General features: G+C 37.9%; 1 protein-coding gene across 2 annotated transcripts in view; it reads left to right on the top strand.

Annotated features, from left to right (window-relative positions):
- Positions 1–13,141: 13,141 nt before the first annotated feature.
- The window catches only part of LOC126475301 (COP9 signalosome complex subunit 7a), a 39,124-nt gene continuing 33,046 nt past the window's right edge, over positions 13,142–19,219 (top strand). For both annotated transcript variants that reach the window (XR_007586691.1, XM_050103065.1), the window contains exons 1-2: positions 13,142–13,275; positions 13,464–13,654. Coding sequence is in view for 1 of the 2 variants with exons in the window: in XM_050103065.1 (XP_049959022.1) it covers positions 13,487–13,654 (168 nt within the window). In the remaining variant the exon portion in view is untranslated. The remainder of the gene's footprint in view (positions 13,276–13,463; positions 13,655–19,219) is intronic.

The following is a 19,219-nucleotide window of genomic DNA, read 5'->3' as shown; positions in this document are numbered from 1 at the left end:
TTCCTATCACTCAAGTATGATCTTGTCAGAGATTTATTATTTCTGATTTAATATTTCTGATCTGAAGGGGATGCATTTAAAAAGAAAATAGCATTGTAGTAGGGACAAATTCTGACAAACACAGTCCCGTTGCATATTCCCACTGGCATTAAAGAAACATATGGTTTGAAGATTTCATTGTAGACTTGAAAGAATTAAAAGTATAGAAGATTTCCCCCAGGTGTAAGGAAAGTTCCCATAATGGAGACGAGAAGGTTGTAAGCAGGAAATACTTCATTGCGACTAAATGATACAAAAGCGTGTCTGCTCATTCATATGTCTCACTGCACACATAAGTTTTTGTTTATTGGACAGATATTCCTGTTTGGCAACCCATCTGTCCCAGCCCAATGATGGTTCCATCTCTGAGTGGTGCGTCGATGTCGATATCCCCAGAAAGCCTCCCCACTCCACCCCACCCCCTCTGCATAGTGCAAAGGACTGTGGGAAGCTCTGTTTGGGTGTCCACGACCATTTGGTGTGGGGTGTACAGATGGCATGATGAGCTGTGCGTGACTGAAGTGAGGACTGGGCATGGGTGGACATTTTTTGTAGAATTGTTTTGCAGGTATGTCTGACTGGTCATGTCATGTCAGATATGTGTTTGAGGTTCAACCTATTTCTTGGAGAAGCATTGCACAGGTGCACCTGATAGGTCATGCTGTGGCAGACACGTAAGCTAGATGTGAGCAGACTGTTTCTCAGAGATGTGTCACTTATAGTGCTGATACCATACATATGGTGAAGCAGCAGATGGTATGGAAGTTGTCTGCTGCAGCTGTACAGGGATTTGGACAGGAGAGGGGGAAGGGTTGTGGGCTGCAGCACAGGAGACCTTGTGGTAACAGGTGCATCTGCATCGATGTGTAGACTCTTGAGTAGCATCTGTGACGCTGGAAGCCTCAGGAAGACAATTGTGAGGGCATGGTATGTTGATAAACAAGCACAATCGAAATTGTGTGGTGCAGTGTTCCCATGGGCATCCATCATGAAGGTATTATTGATGATTGTGATACTTACATTCTCTGGGTCGAAGTCTTTAATATCTATATTGATAATGACAAGTTCTTCTGAGTCCAATGAGGCTGACTGCATACTGGATGGCAGTCAATCGTCACTGTCGTCATCCATCACTGTGGTGTTATCAGCATTCGGTGGATCATCATCCTATAGCACCCATGTGGGCTTTATGTGGTTAATTGAGACAGTCATCACTTTGCCATTGACCATGATGTCGAATTTGTGTGTATCACTTCAGAGGACTTTGGAAGGTCCTGTGTAGAGTGACTGTAGAGCCGATCTAACGATGTCATCATGCAGCATTACATGATCACAGGAATGTAATGCTTTGTGCATGAACATCTTAAGCATTGAATGTGGTGCAGGTATGCTGTCACATGATTACACTTAATGTTGCATAGGCTTTCAATAGCACAGATTCAGACTGTTGACCCTGATTACTTGTTGTCCTTGGCTTGGGTGAGTCAAATCAACCTATCCAATTATCTATGAATGCACAAGCTGTTGATTCTGCACTGATATCCTCCAGTGGTATCACTCTGACCCATTAGGATGCTCTGTTGATTACTGACAATAAGTATTACTGATTGAAAGAGGGGCTGATCAGGTAGAAGTTTACATGATGTCATCTATTAAAATTTATTTTAATGAAAGTGGGCCTGTAATGGTGATTGTGTTTTTAATTTTGTATTGTCTGTTAGATGCTAAATTTTGGGCTTCCTGTTTTGGATTATGCTCATACCAGACCATAAAGCTGATAGTCTGTGTAATTCTTACTTTTGGTGACAAAATTCAACTGTGAGAATGCTTAGAGAAATCTAATTGTGAGAATTGTGTCTGAAACTTATTGTTATCACAAAATCTGACATACATACATTAATCCATGTTCCATAGAACATGAATACGATATCTCATAATGATGTGGAATGTATCACTTTAACAGAAATTTTCTTTACTCAAAATTATTGATAAATTTTTTTTACAGTTACTACTTCATATCTAAGAATTCATCTATTGAGTAGAAGGAGTTGTCATTCATAAATTCTTTTAATTTACTTTTAAATGTTCGTTGGCTATGTATCAGACTTTTAATACTATTTGGCAAATGACCAAAGATTTTTGTGGTAGCATAGTTCATCCCTTTCTGTGCCAAAGTGAGGTTTAATCCAGAATAGCGAAGATCATCCTTTCTTCTAGTGTTGTAGCTATGCACTTTGCTTTGATGAAAAACTGATTACTTTGAAACTAAGGTTGGTCATTGCGCATTTTAATTAAAGAAAGAATCTGGTTTCTACACTGTTTGGCATATCTGGTTTGCACTGGATAACGCCATGCAAACAGCTCTCACTGCTACAGCGCATCTCGATAATAGAGCTCCAGAATTTAACTAATGAGATACGCAAAAGTGCAATACATTCTGTAAAATCATTGCTATCATTCTTGGTTCATAATTTTTAATAATGGTTTAAAATAGATTGAAAATTAATTGACTCCTGGGATGTGGACAATGAATCTGGGTTAAATGAATTCAACAGCAATCTCATATCATTTGACTTAATAGAATTTAATGAAACATCAATAATACTTAAGCATTCTACGAAACCACATAAGTATAACCCAAGAGTTACTAAAATTAAACGTCACATTTCCTTAAAAAAGATTCAGAAATCTAGTTTTTAAATCCATTCCTCTCACAATGATCGATAAATCCTAAGCAAAATAATGAGAAGCAAAAAAATTCCGAATCTGGATGTCTGACAAACTAAGAATGCTGCATTATCAAATCACTACCGCAAATAAAACAAACTTAATCAATACCTGTAATCTGTTCTTCACAAAGAGTGTAATCGTACCAATGTAAAATCAATTTTTTCTCTATTCACAGTAAATCTTCCACTAATACATAATTCGCAAAAATCTCCATTGCTTCCTGTTTACTAATACTAAACCAAAATTCGACCATTCATATCCAACACCAAACTTCAACTGTCCGTCTTCCCTCTTCTCTAGTGAGCAATAGATAAACCCAGTGTGCATCTTCACAGAGCAAAGGTCACCTATAACTTATTTCTGTGCACTGCAGCTACTCTGCCGAAACTGTGAGCTCATATCCAAGCAATTCAGATCTTACGATCATGATTCCGGACCTCCAGAATAAGAAAAATTCCTACGGAAATTAACACACACACCTTTCAATGGTGGAAGCAAGCACATGGTATGTCGAATTGTCCTAACAGAAATTGTGTGTAGCTTGTGAATTCGCTATGTTGGCATTCTATGCATGCTTGTGCCAAGCTGTGGCAGCCTCATTTGATGTTTGGTCACACTAATCACTGCTTTTATGAGGCCAACTGTCAACCAGATGCCTGAATGAGACAAATTATGAAACTGGCCAAAGAGTGTGATCCACATTCCTTTGGCATCAGAGGTTGGATTCTGTTGTGGCATATGTCAGAAAGTATCAGCGCTTTGGATCCGGGTAGCATTCCCCAAACAACACACAGTCCTGTAGAGACATTGTTTAACAAGTTTATAATTCTTATATTGTTGCCCTGTCCAGATGCCAACTCGTTATAATCTATGTGAAGAGAAATGACGTTGGCACATGATAGGTAATCTGGAATTGTATTGTCCCTTGTAGCTGGGGAACATCGGTAGTGTACTGTGTGATGCAGTCAAGGTGTCGATTGTGGTTGTAGCTGACATCCTTTGACAGATCACAGATTGCATTGGTGAGCAGCTTGTGATTCCTAAATACGATGAAGTGTGTCTCCTCAATATCTTCCCTAAACTACCCTCACTATTTCATAGATGACCAGTTGTTCACAGTCAAAGGCAGACACTTTGACTGTGAAGCATAGGGGCTGAGTCTCAGCTGCCATAACTTGTTGCAGTACAGCCCTAGTCATGGTTTCATTGGAGTCTGTTGTGATGGTAAGCTGTACATCCAGAATAGGATGAGCCATTGTAGATTTTCATGTTAGACTGTGCTTAGCAAGGTCAAATGCATCGTTCATTTTATCGGATCCAACTCCCTGTCTTTTCCACTCATTGTTCAGCCTGGTGAGGGCACCATTTAGGGGTGCTCTTATCACAACTGCTTGGGGTAGGTGACGCTGATCAAAATCCCTAAGAAGTGCTGAAGCTCGTGGTAATTCACATGAAGGTGGGGTTGTGTGATGAGATCAGTTCAGTCAGCTGTAGGTTTGATTCCTGCAGCGTCTAATGGACTGTTACTACAGTTTTTCACAGCTGAGGCTTCTCTTCACTAATGACCAAGCCCTCTTCCTGTATTACAGTGGAACCTGTTGGAGGCGCTGGTTGTATTGCTGGGGTGTGGCTGAAAAAAATGAAGATATCATCTAAGTAGGCATAGCAGAACTTGAACTTAAAAAGTATACCATCTATGAAGTGCTGCTATGTTTGGACTGCATTCTTCAGACCGTATAACATGAAGAGGCCAAATGATGTTATTATCACAGTTTCTGTAACATAGTCTGGGTAACAACTGCGAGTGTGTGGATGAAGTCCTGGATATTATGTATGGAATAGCTATGACACATTGTGTGAGAGCTGAGAGCTCTGTACCCCCCACAGAGTCTGACAGTCCCATCTTTCTTCTGCATGAGTTTCATTAGCTGTCCAAAGCGCAGACTATTCCTGCGTTCAACAATTCGTCGACAGCCACGTTTTTGCTGCACAGGATAGCTGGGGCTAGACGATGCACTTTGTATAAACTGGCAGCTGAGTGGTCGTTAGAATTCGATGCACCACGTCGTTTGTGATCGCGCATAGCAGTGCCTTAGACTGCAAGAAATTTGCTATGGAGGGGGCACCTACATTTGATGCATTGCCTGGCGAAGTGGAGTGCGCCATACTAATCAGTGTTGAGTGAGGTATGTCCAGGGCCATTGGCTGTGGGGGTGCTGGGTATGCTGACAATGGGAAAGGGCTGGGTGGGGAGAGTGTAGTTGCACTGCATCACCTACCCCATCTTCAGCTGTGTGGCAGGCACACACAAGGTTCTTGTACTGCTTGCACACCAGAGCAAGAGAACCGAATGTGTCTTTTATGTACTGTCGGAGCGTCGCATTTTTGGCATGTGTCTGAAGCTGAGAACCGGTCAAGGTACCACCAATGCTTTCTCAAAAGCTTTCTCGCCGTCATGATATACTCCATGATTGAGCTTTCTCACCGTCATGATATACTCCATGATTGTGCCGGAATATGTTACTTCACCAACATTTTGCACTGTTGGGCACAGCGTTGTTTGCAGGATAAGGTTGTCATTGGGGTGAAGAGTCTTAAGATGTGGTGGTTGGTGTTGTAGTACAGGAGTGACACATTCTGTAAATCTGGTGAGCAACTGCTGGTTTCCTGACGACGCTCCACATGAAGCAGTATTGCGGGGAGAGGTGCAGGGTCCAGTCAATCATTCTGTGCATCATGGTCCATGAATCATTAGTGCAAGAGTTGGACTGTTGTCCTAGTAGTGAATATTGAAATACTTTCCTTCGGTATCCTACAGATATCCAAACCTGTGCTTGGTAGGAAGTAGTTGCATGAGTTGTGATTGTGGACATACCATCTACCCCTGCCAGTGGTGTGAACCGCGAGGCGCGTGGTTTTTGTCGACCTGTTGATTTGGCATGGACTGGTGCACCTAATACAACCTGCGTGGCGAGGTGGTAGAATCACAAGGCTGATAAAAATTGCTCACAGCTTTGTCAGACTGATAGTGGTAGCAGAGCAGTGATCTTGTAGTAGTGGCGGCACTTGGCCGATCTTTGCCAGCTGGCACTGCAGTGGTTTGAGTGTCTGTCTGGGTTGCCATTGCCAGTTTCACCGTATTGTACTTATTTTGAGTGGAAGGTGTGAGTATTATATCGCTGATGAGGTCGGCATGTTCTGGCAGATGGCAAATTAGAGTCACCAATTGGGTATCATCATCTGGATTGCATATGGAAGTGAAAACAGATTCCATGGTTGTGAACCAGAGGGCAGATTATTCTGGGTGAAACAGCAATAGTTTAGGTTGAGAAGCCAGTCAGTGTATGTCATGATGGGTGTGTGGTAATGGCGGAGTAGTGGCTGAGTGAAACAGTATCACGGGCAAGATGAACTGCAGTATGCCTCATGTAGTTGTGAACATGGTAACCATATAGTGGTAATGGGTGATCAGTTGTGGAGCCACATGTGAAGCGATCCTATGTCCAACTATTGATCGCAGCACGGTTGATATGGGTGTCACATGAAATGCATCACAGTTTGAATGAAGTACTGTTTGTTGCACTGGTTTACATACAGATCACTTGGCAGTAGTCCATGTCTGAAGTCTGACAGACGATTATCTAGATGTTATAACTGTTGATGGGATTTGGGCTCGGCCCATTATGTAACAAAAAACCTATAGCCATCATGCACTCAGATTTATCTGTTGATCAGTGACTGTAACACTGATTGCACTAATAAATAAATTAATACATTAAGGGATCTAGAAATAGTGTCAAGTGCCAAATGTGTGTAAATATACAGTATATACATAAAAAAAGATTATTCCTTCAAAACTAAAACTGTAATAAGTTACAATAAACTTTCAATTAAGTGTGATGTATAGGCTAAAACTATTTTAAAAAGGTCTTTTTCATTAAAAACGTCATAGAATTTACTGTACATTCTCGAAACAATCACCACTACCATATCACATTTCCACATTCTTAGCACACTGGACTTGCATTTGGAGAACAATGGTTCAAACATGCTTCCAGCTATCCTGATTTAGGTTTTCTGTGATTTTCCTAAATCGCTTCAGGGAAATGCTGGGGTGGGTTCTTTGAAAGGGCATGACTGACTTCCTTCCCCATCCTTCCCTAATCCAATGGGACCGATGACCTCACTGTTTGGTCTCTCTACCCAAATCAACCAATCAATAAACATTTTCACATTCACGAAATAAATTAACTGAGGTAAAGACTGTCCGCAGCTCGTGGTCGTGCGGTAGCGTTCAAGCTTCCCGCGCCCAGGTTCCCGGGTTCGATTCCCAGCAAGGTCAGGGATTTTCTCTGCCTCGTGATGACTGGGTGTTGTGTGATGTCCTTAAGTTAGTTGGGTTTAAGTAGTTCTAAGTTCTAGGGGACTGATGACCATAGATGTTAAGTCCCATAGTGCTCAGAGCCATTTGAACCATTTTTTGAGGTAAAGATTAATGGATAACAATTGTAAAATCTGTGCCTAAAAAGTCGACTGGAGCTTCTATCCATTCTAGAGGCTGTTTGTTGAACATTCTCATACTCACCACTTGATAGGTGTTCAATGATTTAGACAGTCTACAGTAAGGTATCTCAAAATTACTATGATTTCTAGTACCATGAGAGTATAAATCTCATCTAAGCTGGTGCTCTGGTAAGTTATTCATTGTATACAAGAGAACAATGTAAATGTATAAGTTTAATACAGTTAACATTTTTATATCAATAAACAAATATCTGTGGAGGGCAAGCTTTCCTGAATTGATAAGAATCTTAACAACTTTCTTTTAAAGTACTAAAATACCCTGAACATGTGAGGTATTGCCTCCAAATTAAAGTCCAAAGCATTTGTCGAACTGGAAAAAGTGTTCAACAATGTAAACTGGTGCAAGATGTTCAAAATTCTTAGAAAAATAAGAGCAAACTATAGGGAGAGATGGGTAATATACAACATGTACAAGAGCTGAGAGGGAATATGAGAGTTTATGACCAAGAACAAAGTCCTCAGATTAAAAAAGGTGTAACAAGCGATGCAGACTTTCACCCCTATTGTTCAATCTGTTCATCGAAGAAGCAACGATGGATATAAAAGAAAGGTTCGAGGGAAATTAAATATCAAGGTGAAAGGTCATAAATGATATTGTTTGCTGATGACATTGCTATCCTGTGTGAAAGTGAAGAAGAGTTAAATGATGTGCTGGATAGAATGAACAGCCTAATGAGAACAGAATGTGGATTGAGGGTAAATCGACAAAAGACGAAAGTAATGAGAAGTAGCAGAAATAAGAACAGCGAGAAACTCAACATAGGAATTGATGGTCACTAAGTAGATGAACTTAAGGAATTCTGCTGCTTAGGCAGCAAAATAATCAGTGATGGATGAAGCAAGGAGGACTTCAATAGGAGACTAACACTGGCAAAAAGGGCATTCCTGGACAAACGAAGTCTATTAGTATGAAACATGGGCCTTAATTTGAGGAAGAACTATCTGAGAATGTGCATCTGGAGTACAGAATTGAATGGTAGTGAAACAGTGACTGCGGGAAAACGGGAACAGAAGAGTATCGAAGCATTTGAGATGTGGTGCTACAGACAAGTGTTGAAAATTACGTTGGCTGATAAGGTAAGGAATGAGGATGTTCTGCACAGAATTGGAGAGGAAAGGAATATGTGGAAAACACTGACAACGAGAAGAGACAGGATGATAGAACATCTGTTGAGACATCAGGGAATGACTTCTGTGGTACTAGAGGGAGCTGTCGAGGGCAAAAACTGTAGAGGAAGACAGAGAATGGAATACATCCAGCAAATAATTGAGAATGAAGGTTGCAAGTGCTGCTTTTCTGAGATGGAGAGGTTGGCACAGGAGAGGAATTCGTGGCAGGCTGCATAAGACCAGTCAGAAGACTGATGACCCCCCCCCAAAAAATAAATGCTATAACACTGTGGTAAAAAACAAAAACATAAGCTAAAGGTACAGGATTTTTAACTTTCTTAAGAAGTGCAACACTCTAGAGAGCCTACACTAGCACGTTTCATGTGTGAATCCCTTGAAAATTTACTTGCTATAACATTACCTAAAAACTTAACACTAGCTAAACAATCTCTTACTAGTATATCTCTTAAACTAAATACAATTTGTTGATCTGTATTCTTACTGAGCAAAAATCCATTAGCTTGACGTCAGATTCACACTTTTGATAAGATGTCTCTTGTCATGGGTTAAAGGGTATCAAAGCCTGAACTGACAAGGAGAAAAGTGGTAACATAGAGAAAGGAGTGGGTATTTATATAAAATGGCACCTCATTTATAATTAGAATAAATAAAATAGGTCCAAAAAATGAACCTTGTGGCACACCACACTTATTTGCCACTATCTCTCCTTTTCAATACACACAACTTGTTTCCAGTTATTAAGAAATGATTCAAAACTGTTACCAACTTGGTTATTAATAATTCCATTATAAACTAATTTGATGAGAAGTGAATCATGCTCAACACACTCGAAGGCCTTGCTAAGGTCACAAAAACTAACCTGAACAATGTTTTTCTCGTCATAAGCACTAACCACCTTTTTATTCAAAGAGTCAGTGGCATGAATAGTAGATCTGCCCTTCCTAAAGCGAAACTGTGCAACAGAAAGAATGTTACAATGTTCCAAATAGTCACTTACCTGCTGAAAGGTGATGGGTTCTAGTACTTCATATAAAATCAGTGTCAAGCATACTGGATGGCAACTAGCTGGGCAATTTCTCTCTCACTTCTTATAAACGGACCCAATTATAGATTTTAATGACTCTAGAAATAAACCTTCAACTAATCATTTATTTATACAATAAGTAAGAGGAAATAGTGTATAACTAATTATCATTTTTAGCATGTTACCAGAAACATCATATATATCTACAATATCAGTAGGCATAAAATTATTTACTATACTTAACATGACATCTGATGTTACCACTGAGAAAGAAATTCATCTTTGAAGCACAGTTTACATTATGACTTTTGATGAGATGAGATAATTTCCTCAAGAGCTAACAATGCTTTCACATATTGCATTAATAAACTGTATACAAAAGTTCTTAAGTTCAACTAGTGATACTATTACAGCCTCTTTTCGTTTGATTTAACCACTGAGTTTATTAAACTTCATATTGTCTTACATTTATTTTTGGTTGACCCTATACCAAATGCGTTATGTGGTTTCTTAACCTCATTGATTGCATGTTTATAATCTTTTCTAGCTCTTAAGAATCTTACATTAGCTGTATCTGTCTTTTGTAGTCTGTAGAAAATCTAAATATAATGAAAATCGGTTTTTCAGATTAAGTAGTTTAGAACTATAAGAGGGATTCTTATGACTACGCTTATTTGTGTCACATGTGTCTGGCAGGACTTTACATTTGAAACACTTCACTTGAAACAGTTCACTCATTTTCATCTATTTGGCAGAGTTGCGAGGGGCTGGTGAATAGTTATGTCCAATAAAAGGTGGCCACTTTGTTAATATGCATTAACCAAAACGAAACGAACACTTACTCATTGTGGTATGTGGTATGTAGTTGACACAGTGTCACCAATGTGGAAGTTTCCTCTTTTGGGTTTAAAGAAAGTTCTAATAATGGAGACAAGACTATTGTGAGCAGACAATACTTATTTTGCGACCGAAGGATACATAAGTGTGACTGCAGAGCCACATGTCTCACAGTATACTGAAGCTTTGTTTAATGCTCAGATATTGGTGTTCAGCATCCCTACTCTCTCTGCCCAGTAATGCTTGCATCTCGGAGCTATGCTACTGATATTCTCATACAAAGACAATTTTCTAAATGCTTTGAGACCACTGCCAATTTTACAGGGGTGCATTTACAAACGCATAATTATCTCTTGACACTCATAACTCATAGTACAATACAGAAAAATCTGTCTTGTATGAGGAGAGCAATTTCTCCACATGAGCGGCTGACAATGATGTTAAGATTACAAGGATCTGGCACTGCAGTTACGAAACATGCGTTGAGTGAAATCACACATGAGTCTATTTACGCTGTCGTGAAGGCAAGTGAAGAACCATACCTCTATTCTGACTAGTTACAGATAATATTTATAAAATTTTAGGCATGTTTGAGACACAGTGCATTCTTAAAAGTTATACATGTGGCGATTCACCTACAGTTCAGTTTCTTTCTAAGTCAAGATCTTCAGTTCCCTGTATGAAGTCTACTAGCAACTTTTGCACCAAACTATTAAATTCCATTCTGGAATTTACAATATATAATGGATTCACAGTATATCTGGAAAATTTTACCTCTACTGTTGTGGTGATGAATTCTACACTTCACCTCTGAAACATTCTTATTGTGAACGTATTATATTAGAAGGTAAAAGAAGTGTAATAAGAACTGTATATCTGATGGCACACTCCAATGATCTTTCATTATGAGCTTTACACAATATTCTGGTAGTACTCTTCTTTAGAACAGATAGGGCCTACTTTTTTGCCACATTCTCACGATTCACATTAGATTATGGAATGAGCCAGTACTGAGTCAAAGTATGCTAACAATCTCCCGGCTCCAAATCGACTAAGTTTTGTTATTTTGCTTATCTCTTTGCGGTAAACAGTCTGTAAAGAATTGTTTTGAAACTATGAACCGTTTCCTCTTTGCCGTTCTTTCTCTGTTAAAGAATTATAAGCAGCTGCCTTCTTATCACAATGCTGTATTCTGTGTTTTTTATTTTCCACAGACTTGTATGACTCTTATATATTTCGATAAATTCGGCAATGAACTCTCCATTTTAAAATCGAGGATACTAACGTGTGAATTTTAAAATTCACTATGAGCCCACAGAAGAGAATCACCTGATTGAACAAACTGCTGACTGGAACACGTTTTAGTGCCAGATTTGCAGCGATCTCCTGTCCACACACTCCAATTTTTCTGTGCAAATGTGATTTGAAGCTACAAATTTGGGTAATTTCACTCGGTCTTACAACTCAGGTTTATACACATCTCATAGCTGTGCAAATCTCCTGTTGACAAGTAAAGATTTATCTGTGCAGTTGTGATATCTGCATACATCTATGCAGTGAGATCCTTCTGTGTGGGTAGGCATTAACAAGGACCATTTCAGAAAAACATTTTTTGCGTATTCTTTTTGTACCCAGCAGCACCTGTTAGAAACATCACTTTACGTCTGCTCCCTGAAAATTAAACTGACTCAATATCAGTCGCCATCACTTACAATAATTTCTAAAATAGGCCCACAAATAAATAACACTCTGACATATATGTAAATAACTAGCCGACCTTATAATCCATAATAAGCAATTTCATTCCGTTATTTGGAAACCTTGTATGTCAACAGACATCAAACTAAATTCTAATAAGTTACATTCTTCCGCTCTAAAAAAAAGAAATTATATTCAGCTACTGCAGACTACCACAAAATTAGAATAAATCACAGAATATATAAGACATCTAAAAAAATTTCGCAGTTATGAAACCTAACATCGTACCACTAATTGCACATAGTGTAAATTCTAAGTTCCTACGAGGCAAACAAAGCTATAAGCCAACTTTATTTATGAAAGCTAACAACATAAAAAAGTCTGTCATCACAACAACAATTAAGTATAGTAAGTTAACTTCATTTACGAAAAGAAAAGTACGTAGGAAAACATTCTCATACGCTATCTTTATCTGAATCATGATTGTCCGTCTCATCGTCGCACTGTTCCCAGCATCCAAGCATGATGCAGAAACCACCGACCCCGTAACTGCACGTTAACCAGAAGAAACAGAAGCACGATGCTCAGTACAGCAACGTGAATGAGCGCGACGAAAGTAGATTTACGTGTTATGTTAGCAGATCTCGATACTGTTTCCCCTCCACCAACTTCAACATCAAAACTTTCTTCCTCAAACTTGATGTGACGTTACGTGATGTGGCATGACATTCCATGCTGCTGATATGGTCTGTGGAACGTTTTGTCGTGACGCGACACTCCGTTCCACCTTGCCAGCCTACTGCTAGATTGCAACTTACAAGAACTCCGATAAATAGAGATTGTCTTTATTCAGCTTGAAATTGTCTTCGGTAAAAAGTCCTGCTAGTATTGAATTAATGATCTGATACTCGTACTCTACACCAAATACAAAATCGATTATTTAGACATGAGAATAGACGGAATATGCTTTCCCGTATGGGTTTGTCTATATATGAATGCCCTAGGTAATCGTAGTTGTGCAGACCACAGACATAAATGTATTTCTGTGGTGCAAGCGAACTTATACGGGACGGAGCAAAGAAGTAAAGTATCGTTTTCCCTATCTTTGGGATGGAGAGAGAACAATCACTTGGAATGTCTGTGAAAATAAGGGTTTTGCTTGGAGTTTGAATTGTCAGTAGAGTGCAGTGAGAGTGGATGAGCCGAGAAAATAAATTTTTTTGTTAAGTGAAGTAAGATCATTCATCACACTTCGTTTCTCAATTTGAAATTAGTTTCACTTATATCTTCCAAATGCAGTGGAACTTCAGTCTTTTGTAACTAATAACCTCTTCGTTGTGGGGTCTTAAGTATTGTGATTTAAATTTTATTGTTGTTGTTTGGGCTGGTTTGACGTCCTGTGACATATAGTGCCTTATAGTTGCAGATTGGGAGAGAGTCAACATGACAACCGACAAGGGAACTGCTACGAGTAACAATCCTTTAGAACAGTTTGTTTTGTTGGCCAAATCTGCAAAAGGAGCTGCAGCAGTGGAACTTATCAAACAAGTTTTAGAAGCTCCTGGTGTCCATGTGTTTGGCGAACTGTTAGATATGCCGAATGTAATTGAAGTAAGTTTTATGCTGCAGTACCTCGGGTGCACACAGTCACATCATCTTCGGTATTTCTTAGTAAATGTGGACATTCAATAGAACATAGATTTGCGTTCAGTAGTGCTTAAGCATTTTCTTATAGTCTCGATTTCCTCGCTCTGGATTGTGGCATATGTTGAATTAAGCATGGAGCACTTTGGATTGTGTAGTACATCGAATCATGAAATTGCATGCAGAAGATAAATGGAACTTCATTGTTTTTGTGAAGAGTGGAAAGTGATTGAAATATCATTGTAATATTGTTGCATGTGCTATGAACTAGTATTTACTCCAGGTTGTTTACTGGGCCACAGAGAAATCATCCCTCTTAACCCTGCACTAAATGTTGGGGGCGGGGGGGCAGTTGTGTTGTTACTTGTTTAAGATGAAGCACAGCTTTGCTTATTGAAGACATTGTACAGTTGTTAGTGATTTGCAGTATGATTTCGAGCAGCCACTGTGATGTCTCAAGGTATGTACCAGTACAAAGTACTTCAATGAAACCCCATGTGTTGGGTACTTAGGGACCGATGACCTCAGCAGTTTGGTCCCTTAGGAATTCACACACATTCGAACATATTTCATTAGGTACTTGATGTGGAAAGTCAGTCAGGCTGTGCCCCACATCAGGATGCCATGTGATAGCCTCTGTGTTAGTTTCACAGATGTCCAAAATGTTGTTCCTCGCATACCTGTTACGATTGGAGTAAATGTGTTGAAAGTGATTATCGATATGCCTGTATAAATTAGAAATATGAAGAAAGTGTTCTGGATTAAAGATACAAACTAAATCAACTTATTTTGTTCCTAATAATGAGAGTTTATCTGTATTACATATGATCTAAATTATCTTAAAGCTACAAACATGTGTATCATCTGTAATTTGCACACTGTTTACATGTTGTTACGGGTTGGTCCATCATAAAGTACAGAGTAAATCAAGTTTACGAAAAGATGAAGTAGAACATACCTCAGATTGAATGTTATGTTGTAACCATGGCGTACTTATCTTTGGTATTTGTGGCACAAGTGAATGAGGTTGCCATTACTGTCTATAAACTACCAGCCAGTGCTTATTGCATGGATTTAAATTGGCCACTTTAATGTCAGTGCTCAGTAGAATGCTTTGTAACTTGTTTTTTTGGCATGTTGGAGACAAAGAAATTATTTTGTTTACCTCAGTCAGTAGTTTTGATTGCTCTGCCATTAACTTTTGTGATAGTACTTGAGTACTATTCTCATATAATGAAATAGCATCTGTAGAGGTCATTAGGACATCAGATTATTTTCAATGCACGTAGAGACATTTTAATGTAGTCAATCTTCCTGTGCACCATAAACAAACGAGATAGGAAGAAGCCGTAATAACTGGTACAGTGGGAAGTAGTGTCTGTGATGCACTTCAGCAGTTTTTAAAGTATGGATGTAGATTAAGATGGTCACTGAATATTTGCATTACGTTGTTGTACCAGTTATGCTGATTTGCCACAATCCAAACTCATTAAATAATTTTAACTTCCTCTCAAAGTATTTTGTTATAGATTCAAAGAACTGGGCTGATGGTAATTACAAGATAGTTTTCCTGTCAAAAGCAGTTTATGAAACAGCTAGCCTAATATCGAACAACATTTGATAGGAAAAATGTCCAATAATTATCATTAACTCAGTTCTTTGCTTCTATAATTAAATAATTTAATCCACTGGGAGTGTGATCAGGCAATGTAGTTGATACAATAGATTACAGATATTCGGTAACCATTATGTTGGGAATAGTATGCAAGTCCTGTCGTAGATGTAGAAGAAATGCCTGTAAGAAACACAGAATAATGTTTGACATAATGTTTCGAATCTTAAGTTCTGCTGCCTCTCATGTTTATTTAAAAATTTGTAAGTTCTATGGTTGGGTTTTCAAGGTATGTGTGGCCTACAGATTTCAAGTATCTTATTTCGATAGTGTTCTTGTGGCCTGATGTGTACTGACTATTGATCAGTTGCTGTGGAGTGTATTGTCACAGGTACAGTAGTTGTTGATTTATTTATTTATGCATTTATTTTACCTGGCAAGATTAGGGTCTTCAGGCCCTCTCTTACACCTAACCAGGCATACTCAGATTGAACATTAAGTTTCTACAGAACATTAAGGACATATAACGTGTTATACAGTATTAATGTTAAAGAAAAGTAAATAGAGATTTCACAACTCACTATCCCAAAGTAACACGTTAATTGATACATTGTTGAGAGGCCATTTGTCCATTAGTAGATATGCATTAATTAGCTTGCTCAGCACTTATTTTTCAATGTTCCTAACCTTTACCATCTGTTGTATGTTGTTGTGTATAATGTGTTCTATAATTACAGCAAACTAACCACGTAGCTATTGGTGAACAGGTTTTTCACCATTTACATTTAGGGTGGCGAGCACCAAACTAGTGTCAATTGCTTTTGTAGTAACTCTTACTTCTTTAGTCTGGACTACTTTAGTAAATGACTTCTGTAGTAATATACTCCTTTAGTAACTGTTGGAGAGCTCAATTTCTATTTACTTCTTTAGTTGTAACTAAAGTAGTAACACCTTTTTACTATAGTAGTAAGCCAGTTTTGCACACTGCCGGCATGTGCATTACATTCCCCCCTTAGAAAATATTGATTGTTGGCAGACTTTATTGCATTGCTTTTTGCGTAATTTATGCTTATCGCTATACTTTGAGAAGCTAGCAAGGATTATTAAAGGGCAATTCCATAGTTACGGGTGTTACATGTACACACCTTAAAATCAGGAAAAATAATGTAAGGAAAAATATTTATTGAAATTAATATTGAAAACTTTTAAGGCTTACATTATATTTCATGTTAGAAATGTTGATACTGGAATTGTTTTATTGTTCTCCTGGTTATTAATCAAAAAAGTAGTGTTACGGGTGTTACCAAAAGTAGACCTAGTCCCTGTTATGAGTTAGGGAATTCTCTAATTTCTGCAAACTTGATGAAGCTTTTATTCTTGTAAAACAACTGTCAAGAGGTATTGCCCCAAATTTTATTTTGAAATATAAATTTTTATTTTTTTGGACATCATAACTCCGTATATATATTTTTTTTGCTGTTACGGGCGTTACATTAAATGTTACGGGTGTTACATAGATGCATCAGATTTGATTCTTGAAGGAATAAATCTACCTCTTACAATTGCATAAAAAGAAAAGAAGTATTGTAGTTTATTTGGAATGAAAGTATGTACTTAAGAGAACATATTTGAAGGATAAAGCTATTTATTACACAAAAAATTTTGTTACAATTTTATAGTACAACTAGGCCAAGATATCGTTACTTACTTAACATTTACCTCGTTTTGTAGGCCTAATAAATTTATGACAAAAATGTTTTCTTATTATTGATAGGTTTAAAAACTTCATTTAAAAAACTTTTCCAGCAACATCCAATTCAAAATTGAACTCATAGTACAAACGGTTACCTTGTTTGATTTCTGGTGCTGTTGCCTTAGATAGTACTTGACTGAATTTCACAAAACAAACATCAGTTTCATCTAGTTTAAAAAGTGTTTTACTTTTTCCTACTGACTTCAGAAACATTATTTTCACATCCTCCTCTTCATCAACCTCACTCTGACAGATTCCCAAGTAACGGTGTTGAATTTTGGATAGGGTTGGCTTCTTTTTGTCACTTGGAATGTCAACCAAGACAAATAAACCAAATTTTAAATCAGACTTTTCAATTTTATTAGTTAGGCTTAACTGACGAGCACTTCCAATATTGTCTTGCGATTCAGATGGTGAAACAGTCTCCTGATTAGAATCATTAGAACTGCACATTTCATAGAAGTTTATGCATCTTTTTGCATGTAATGTTTTAACTTTGGCATCCTCAGTAATAAATACTGACATCCTTGTCATTCATTAATGACTCTGCTGTTTTTGAAGCCAGCAAATCAGTTGTGTTATTAGCCCGAAAGTGATGGCAGCCCTGGATTTGAGGAATTGCTTGTAAATTTTTCCACCTTTCATCCAAAATAGGAATGTTATGCTCCACTGTTATCTTATCAACCCATAGCACCTTAATTTTAGAAAAATTCTTCAGAGTGTAGTCATAAAAGTCAATTGCGTTGTTAATAATAACTTTCCTAGATCTAACAGCTGTCCACACACTCCTCTTCAGTGCACCTCCTATGCCATCCATGGCTCCTTTACCATGTGAACTGGCAAAAAAATTCCATTCAACTGTCAATCCAAAGTTTCAGAGCCAATTATATCGGAAACTATCTTTTTAATAACACCAGATTTTTTACTGGGGCTTTTTCGAAGTACCTTCAACACTTTCTTCACAGCTTTACCAAATGTCTGTTTACACTTGTAAGTCCCAATAGGAGAAGATTCATTTGGAACTTTTGATCTTGCGAGTTCTAGTTTTTTCTTCTCTCTCTCTCATTTTTCTTCGATTCTTATCTCTAAGACGTTGATTATTTTTCAATTTTTTTTTTTTTTTAACCTGCAATCTTCTTAATTCGTCTTGTTCTTTCTTCAAGTAAGCTTCTCTGTTTTCATGGTTATCTTTAATCTTTTCTTGGTACTTCTTCACTCTTTCCCTTGCTGGTACTGGTGCCACGGTCTCCGAAGACAGAAATCATGATAATGTAGGCATATATATGTATAAACATAACGCTGTCCAGAGAGATAAAAGTGAAAGACATTGTTAAGCATAGGCTCTTATGAATGACTAGAATCTGCCTCAATGAGCTGTTTACTGGGCCTATATAAAATTTAAAACTGAGGTTAGCAATATTGTTGTTCTTGGAAAAGTTAGAATGGAAAACATAAACTATATGTAATCTAATTTTGGGCTTAATTAACGTTTTAGGAGGATGTCAGTTGAGTCAGGTTAATGTCCTAATTAACTTTTATAATGTAGGTGTAGTGCTTAAACAAATGTATGCAGTGGAATAAAAATTTTAGTTTTCATGCTTAAAACTGTTTTCAAAAATGACTCTGAGCACCATGGGACTTAACATCTGTGGTCATCAGTCCCCTAGAACTTAGAACTACTTAAACCGAACTAACCTAAGGACATCACACACATCCATGCCAGAGGCAGGATTCGAACCTGCGACCGTAGCGGTCACGCGGTTCCAGACTGAAGCGCCTAGAACCGCACAGCCACACCGGCTGGCAAAACTGTTTTCATATGTCATAAACATAGTTAAGAAACTTTATTCATTAATAATAATACCATTTGGTTATAATTTAAATGTAGGGCCTAGGCCTACTAAAGATTGAGGTGGCATTAAACCATCCAATTCAAGTTACGGGTGTTACGCATGTGTTTAGTAACACCCGTAACAGCTCTAAGAGTGTTAAATAAGATTTCAAAATGCCATGTAATGGTATGATATTGTAAAACATGGGTATAACCTCACTTTTACAGAAAGGTATTGTACAGAACAAATTTACTAGATTACAAATTAAACTTTTGTATCTTTTTTGTTACGGGTGTTACAAGCTGCATATATATTATAAAACTAACAAAATAAAG

Source organism: Schistocerca serialis, chromosome 4 (genome assembly GCF_023864345.2).
Source record: "Schistocerca serialis cubense isolate TAMUIC-IGC-003099 chromosome 4, iqSchSeri2.2, whole genome shotgun sequence".
NCBI lineage: Eukaryota > Metazoa > Arthropoda > Insecta > Orthoptera > Acrididae > Schistocerca > Schistocerca serialis.
Note: the sequence above shows the minus strand (reverse complement) of the source record. Positions and strands in the feature narration are given on the sequence as shown.